Source organism: Mizuhopecten yessoensis, unplaced genomic scaffold (assembly GCF_002113885.1).
Source record: "Mizuhopecten yessoensis strain PY_sf001 unplaced genomic scaffold, ASM211388v2 scaffold10603, whole genome shotgun sequence".
In the NCBI taxonomy this organism is placed as follows: domain Eukaryota; kingdom Metazoa; phylum Mollusca; class Bivalvia; order Pectinida; family Pectinidae; genus Mizuhopecten; species Mizuhopecten yessoensis.
This window is the reverse complement of record NW_018408629.1, coordinates 1497374-1505039: the sequence shown is the minus strand read 5'-3', so window position 1 is coordinate 1505039 and position 7666 is coordinate 1497374. Positions and strand designations below refer to the sequence as shown.

At 36.1% G+C, this 7666-nt stretch overlaps 1 protein-coding gene across 1 annotated transcript in view; it reads right to left on the bottom strand.

Annotated features, from left to right (window-relative positions):
• Positions 1 to 461: 461 nt before the first annotated feature.
• The window catches only part of LOC110461344 (replication factor C subunit 2-like), an 11041-nt gene continuing 3836 nt past the window's right edge, over positions 462 to 7666 (bottom strand). The window contains exons 3-9 of the mRNA XM_021514785.1: positions 6322 to 6428; positions 5291 to 5392; positions 4689 to 4789; positions 3528 to 3685; positions 3023 to 3088; positions 2025 to 2219; positions 462 to 1398 (exon numbers count right to left, since the gene is read on the bottom strand). Coding sequence (XP_021370460.1) covers positions 1282 to 1398; positions 2025 to 2219; positions 3023 to 3088; positions 3528 to 3685; positions 4689 to 4789; positions 5291 to 5392; positions 6322 to 6428 — 846 coding nt within the window. The 3' untranslated portion in view covers positions 462 to 1281. The remainder of the gene's footprint in view (positions 1399 to 2024; positions 2220 to 3022; positions 3089 to 3527; positions 3686 to 4688; positions 4790 to 5290; positions 5393 to 6321; positions 6429 to 7666) is intronic.

The window sequence follows — 7666 nt, the reverse complement described above, 5'->3', positions numbered from 1 at the left end:
CGCAAATTTCCGCTGCAGAAAAACAAAAGCAATATAAAAAGACTGATTTAATATGTTTATTACAGTCATGACATAGTCATATACATTTACATGTAGAGACTGTAAAATATATCACTTTGTGGCAGTATTTGGAGACAAAAAATGTACACCATGATCACTGATAATCTTACACTAATGGTCCGAGACTCCATCTACGAGTGACTGACGAGATGTTCTCCCACCCTTCACAGGTGTATCTTTCGTTTTAGCCGGGAAAGATCAGCTTGTCCCTCCCTAGGGGGAGATAGCCTCGTGCCGATTAGCATGTGTTCAATTGTGGCGTCATCAAAAGTGAATGACAATATTCATACCCCACATGTGTTTTGTTTACAAACATGGCAGACTACTGTCGATGGAGTTGTGACTGAAATAATAGGATGGGAGAAAATAATCATCCCCTCCCTTGAGGGTGTAACAGAGAAATCTCCAACCCTCGGATTGATTTTTTTTCTTTCTAACACTCGGCAGAGCCTCGGGCAGGTTAGACAACCAAAAATCATGAGCCCTCGGGTTGGAGCTTTCTCCGTCACACCCTCAAGGTAGGGGAAAGATTCTATTGATTATTCTCATAAAAAGCTACTGAATACTCTCGTACACTGTTCACAACATAAATCTATCCCGTATTTTTCAATGGACAAAGAAGTATTACGTTTTGATTATGTTCATCAAGGAACAGCTTCAGTGTTCTGTGATACCACTTCATCCCTGAAGTTGCAGTGTATATTAAATAATAGTGATTTTAATACTAGCACTGATGACTGTATCCAAACATTAGGTGATGGTGAGTGTTAATGTTTCACCACGTTCTGTAATGAGAACCAAACCACAGTGCATGCCTGTATCATTTCCCCCCCATGGAAAAGACATGTCTCTTTATTAGGTATGACACATTCACATCAGGTCAGTTGTTCGAGGGCAGACACCAACAGCATCATCCAGAAAAGTCATTTAGTATCTGGTTTTAAAGGTAAAGAAACTTGTTTCTAATTTTCATCCACCATTTGTCCACTTTTCCAATGTCACTGGTTCTATTGTTAATCTGATGACGCTTCTGTTAAGATGTTTACTTGCAGGACAAGAGTAATAAACAGGTTCTAATCACTTCCTGATCAACACAGATGAGAACAAAACCATTGTTGACTCGCACTGGGATCCTCCGACATTCAATACTGAATATTTGAGGTCACTTTTACAAAGATCAGGGTCAGAGGTCACTGATTACAATTCCTTAAGTTGTACAGTTCATTGTCCAAGCGTAGTCGGTGATGCTGATTTTTTACAAAGTCTAGCTAACATCCCTGAGAGCTGTAGTAACGAGCTGACACCCTCTGCTACCCTCATGTGTGTGTAGCCGATCTCCTGTAAAGGATAAAATATCACCAGGCTGAAATAATCTACACAACAATTTAAAATTTGAAAGTGATAAATTACCATAACTACTTATATATAACAATACAATCATGAATAGCTATAGAGTTAAATCATGAAGCAAGACGTAATTTGAAAATTGTGAATGATTTTGCCAGTATAGCATAAGTTTGCTTTAATACAACATTTATAGAAAATGTCCTTTACAACTGGATTATAATTAAGTTAACTCTTAAAACAACTGTAAAACAAAGCTAACCTGCATTCAACACAGGGTCACTTTCAATTTATCAAACATCTTTTATTATACACATGTACATGCATATTAACATCATTGGTGATATTAAATGGATAGTCTCTATACTGAACAAAATTACAGTCCCCTGATATATGTTCACACAAACTGAAATATGACAGCCTACAAGAATAACTTACTACATTCCTCTGTTCAACATCATTACCTGGTTTATCTTTGTATTTTTTCATAATTTCACAATTACAATTTTTACCAAATAAAATTACAAACAATGCAATTTTCTCTTGGTCAATTTGATATTTTAATAGATATTACAAATACATTTTTTTCTTTATAAATGTCAATTTTAAGTGCTACAAACCTTAATGAACTCAAGCTTGAGGAACTCTGGCATGCTGTGTGTTTTACACACCCGGAACACAATGGTCATGATATCCTGACATGAGTAGCCAAGCTTCCACAAGTGAGCCATGATCTTGTAGGCGTCCTCCAGGGCCCCGTTCACACAGTGCTGTAGCATGTCCTTCACCAGCACAGGGTGGGGCTCATCACACACCTAGACAGGCACAAGAAAACTGTTAATAGCTGGATACCCAGAGATTACTTCCTTTATTAAATGTCTTATTGTTTATTTACTTGACAAATTATACGTATGTAGCAGAACTGGACTGGGTCGATCGTCTAAAGTTTGGTGGGTCCCAGGTTCGAACCCTGGTCTGGACGTTGCATTTCTCTTTCTCCCGTTACAAAATTGGCGAGCTTGCCAACCCTTGTTTTAAGCACCGAGTGAATGCTTAGCAAGGAGATATCTGAATCCGAGTTGTAAACAGTGTTGTCTTCGGGACAAAGACTTAGAAAAGGAGGAAGGAATGTAGCGGAGCTTGACTGGGTTGATCTTCGGCAACCAGATAGCTCAATTGGTAAAGCGTCGGTCTTGAGTTCGGAGGGTCCAGGGTTCGAACCCCAGTCTAGCCATGGCATTTCTTTCTCCTGTTACACATACATGCAATTGTACTAATTTTCTTTGTTGATAATATGTACACATGAAGTAAAGTCTCGTTTGATTTATGTTATATACACATATATATCAATATCTTCATGTGTACAAACCAGGTTAAAACCACAGAAAATGGAGGTAGAAAGCTAGTGCGGAAAATTTGCTGGATCAATCTAATTGTTTGATTGGTGTATAAGCAGCACTTTTAGGACTCATTTTCAATGGCTGTAGTTATATTATCTTCATGAATGCCAGCAGAGGACAATCAAGAGAAATGAGTCCAAAACATCAGCATTGCTCCATGATTGCCGACAGATTCTAATAAACGAACATCAATGTCCATTAAATAATGTATTTCTTACCTTGAATACATTCTCACTATTAACATGTCCAAATCCTTGATGTGTGGACTGTAGATTATTTAATCCCTGCAACAGATTATGGAAACAATTTAGTGTATTAATGGATTAGGATCTATATATTTCTTTAAATCAATGTTACTTATATGGTTGGGAGGTTCAGCTATAAATACGATTATGAAATTCAAAAAATTTCCATTCTGTAATTGCCATGAGAAACAGAAATATCTGCAAGATACTCTTGAAATATCACATTCTGAAAAGCTGACTAAAGTTGCTTTTCCAGGATTAGTTATGAAGGAGCAGGAAAGCATCTTTTTCTGATCCCCCAACACCTACACCTATTTTGTCTTGATGTCCCCTGTACAAATCAACCAACACCCTAAACAAGATTGTCTAAAGTGACTGAGGATGGCTTATAATCAAGCTAATGAAAAAAAGAACTGCATAATAATATCTTATCCAGGTACAGGAGCACCCCATAAACAACATTTCTATGCCTTTTTACCTGTCTCATGTCTCCTTGTGATGTAAAAACAATGGCCTCAATTCCGTCGTCCGTATAACTAACACTCTCCTGCTCACAGACCTCCAGTAAGCGTTTCAGAACCTGTGCGTCGGTTAACTTGGAATATCTCAGCACAGCACATCGTGATTGGATTGGTTCTGGAAGTAACAAGGACATTATTTTTAGGAGTAATAGAACTCGCTGTCATTTACCAAAGCAGATGTGCATCTTAATTTTTTGACACAACAAGGGTAATGCTCACTTACGCTCTCCACACCCCTGGAATATGTCATAGCAGGAATATGTCATAGCAAAATCAAAGGCTAAGTGTGTGCCACTTTGTGGCTGAGACAAGAAAACTAGTTCTTCCTTTGATGTATATCAAAAGAATCTCACGGTAGCATTACGGTAAAATTAACTGGCTTTGAAGTCGGGTGTCGATGTTCTATAATCTTCAAAGGACAGGTATATATCAGCCTAGCGATTTGTCAGATGTTTTACAACCCGAGACCAATCAAATATCTAGCCACATGCCTTCAATTTTGCTGTGGCGTATTCCTTGGGTGTGAGTATAACCCCTGGAGTATCGAGGATGGCAGATGTGAGAACTTAGGTACTGAATTAGTTTCAGTTGACAGTTATAGGCAATATGTATATATGTCAACTGCATTGATTCAGGAAAACAGCATGAAGCATGATAATAAAGCTATTCCAGATATGAATGTATATAGGGGCGACAAGGAGACATTCATAATCAGGGTTTAAGTTGACTCTTGAGTTTAATAAACGTCTATATGACATGTCTGTTTTGACCCTCCAAATTTCAGGAAAATTATTTTACCTCTAAAACTGTAAAATGCCAAAGATCATCAACTAGCACTGGTCATTGATATCACTGGGTGGTTTTTAATAATTGCTTAACATTTGTATAGTAGGGAACCAGAAAAAAAATATATCCTGAATGCAGTTTACAACAGCTGGCAAACATAAGGCTTATAGATTAACATATGAAAGTTGAAGTTCTTTAATAACAATCATTTTAAAATAAAGGGAAAGGTAAAGGCAAATTAACAAACAATATAATTATGGTAAATAAGTGTTCATATGGAAACCTAATTTTTATAATACTGTAATTTTAAAACAAAACTACATGAAATTTACCAATGATTTTATCTGATGCATTACAGGCCAGCGCAAATCGTGTCGTCTTGGAATATATTTCCATTGTCCTTCTCATTGCTTGTTGTGCTCCATCAGTCATGCTGAAACAGTAAATTTCATTTAAGAATGGCATCTAACAAAAGATGAACTCATAATAAACTAGAAAACATCTGTAAGACATGAATGTCCCCATGCTTGTGAAGTTGATAAACTAATGACAATAAATATGCTGACAAAATAGTAATAGTTGACCTATAAATAGCAAGCGACCTTGACAGTAATAGTTGACTATAAATAGCAAGCGACCTTGGCAGTAATAGTTGACCTATAAATAGCAAGTGATCTTGGCATTCTTCTTGGGAATAAAAAATATGAACTCTTCACATTGCAAGGTATTTTCATGGTTCAGTCATGACAACGAATCACAATGTGACGGTCAGGCATGGGTATTATTAAATTTCTGACAGGGGGAGGGGCATACAAATCTTAAATTAAGGGAAAAAAATCGTAAATTTTAGGAAATATGTTGGTCACATCTAAACACCTATCAACCATTAAACAGCTTGTATACACTGGATGGATCTTTTTCTTTTTTACATTACCTGTCAGCTTCATCCAGGATTATAACTTTGTGGCGACCTTTTGGTAGTGTGACTTTCTGTTGGGCGAACATCTTTATTTTGTTCCTTACTACATCAATACCTCTGAAACAAAAAATAAGGTTATTTTCATATTTTATTATATTTTAAAAAAAAATGTTTTTTTTATTTCAGTGATACAACTGACTGCAAAAAATGGATTGACATTTGAAAACTACCACTGTGAATATAGCTCACACCTAAGTTTCCATGCTACATTTTCTTTTCAAATGTGTTTTATATCTCTTAATTCCAGTATTAAATATCATTTTTAGAACTTTCAGAATTGACTAGCTAGGAAAATTGACATTACTAAAGCAACTAAATCCATCCATTTTCCTTTTTTCTTCTCAATAAATAAAGAAATTTCTGAAGCTTTTCTCATAAAGCATAAGGAAGGCTTGCTTATAAGAAATAAACTGTGTTGTACTAGCAGTGAATTTTGTTTATCAAAAAATAAGCTTTAATTTCATGAATAATAAGGATACTAGTACTTATACAACCATGTTATTTTGTTGCCTTTGGGTTCTGTTACTAAGGCATAAGTTTATGTCATAACTTCTTGTCTGTAAATTCTGCCAATTAATTTCATTCATATATATAACAACGCTCTCATTATTAAGACTGAAAACATAATGATTCAACAGCAACCTTCAAGTCTTTGATTTTGAAGTATGTGTGTTTGCTATCACTGTTTAAAATATAGGCAAGGCAAAGGAATTTGCAAAGTGTGATGCATTCATGATATTGAATTGTTTGTACAAATCAGCAAATATATTCCGTCTTTTCGTATTGCAGAGTTATCTTCTCTTGTGAGCAGGTATTGACTGTTACGTCATGGGTTTGTGAGAGTAACATCATCAATTATTGGGAAAACAACGTAATTTTCTCACACAAACTAATGAAGTAACAATCAATACCTGCTCTCAAGAGAAGATAACTCTGCAATACGCAAAGACGGAATACACGGTACAGTATCTTGTTGATAAAATTACCGGTCGTTAGAGGCATTCAGTTCTAACACAGCATCCTTGTAGGATGGTCCCAGCAAGGCTCGTGCCAAACACAGTATACTTGTGGTCTTTCCCGTCCCTGGAGGTCCCTGGAAACACACAAAGGTTAATCATTTGAATGAAGGTGACATCAGGGTTTTCATATAGTACATTTTTGGGATAAACATTTCCATTTTCTGCCAAATTTCATAGATTTCATTTTCCATTTTTCCATTTTAATATTTGGAAATCATAACATCATAAATATACATTTTCTGTCATTACTTGCTGTTCCTATTCATAGCCAATTTTTACTGGTTAAGGAAATTTAGCATAACAAAAATTTGCAAATAACTATGTGATTTATTCTGTTAAATTTAATTAGCTCGCAACCAAACCTAGAGCTTTAAACAACAAATATGTTTGCTCTCGACAACTTGTTTTAATATCAGCAAACACTTTTTGAATAAACTGGTTGTTAAGTGTTTTTTTCCCTCTATGTTTTTAGTTGATGTTTTTAGGAATTGGCTATACATGTAGATATGTTAATTCTACATCATTTGACATCATTTTCACACAACTAAGCTGCTTTGAGTGGCACACACCTGTTTCATGCATTAAACACGACATTACATAACTGACTCAATATTTATTTGTGTCCGTAACTAATTTCTGCATAAATGGATCATTCTAGGTTTCATTGTATTCACTTAGGGGAATTGACCTGATTTCCTGTAAATGTATTTCATGTATTTATTGTGCCTTTTTCAAAACTGAGAACTTTCAAATGAATACCGGTAGTTTAAAGACGTTGTGTGCCAAAGGAAGGCATTTACTGAATTCACTAATTAGTGTTGGTATTCACAGTGGAGGAATGAATCCACTCACAAGTTGCAAGCTAAAAGAAACTACAAGAGGCCCATAGGGCCTGTATTGCTCACCTTGATATCTAAGCAATCATGGCAGAATATTCTCCAAATGAGATCCAAGGGAATATGCCAGACCCCAAGGCCAATCCTTGTAGCATATATACCTGTATTCAATTTTTCATGCCCAGCAATTTTATGTATGGTTATGGGGTGGGGATCTCAACTGTTTCCAAGCTGTGACGCAGAAACTAGGTCCCTACGGTTGTGGCCAGACCCCAGGATCAATTCTAATATCATGACTGCATTTGTCTCTTTTTGCCCAGCATTTGTATATATAGTTTTGGGGTGGGGATTTCAACCGTTTCAAAGTTATGACCCAGGGGTTAAGTCTGCAAGGGTGGGGCAAACCCTGGGGTCAATTCTAATATCATGACTGCATTTGTCTCTTTATGCCCAACAATTGTATATATAGTTTTGGG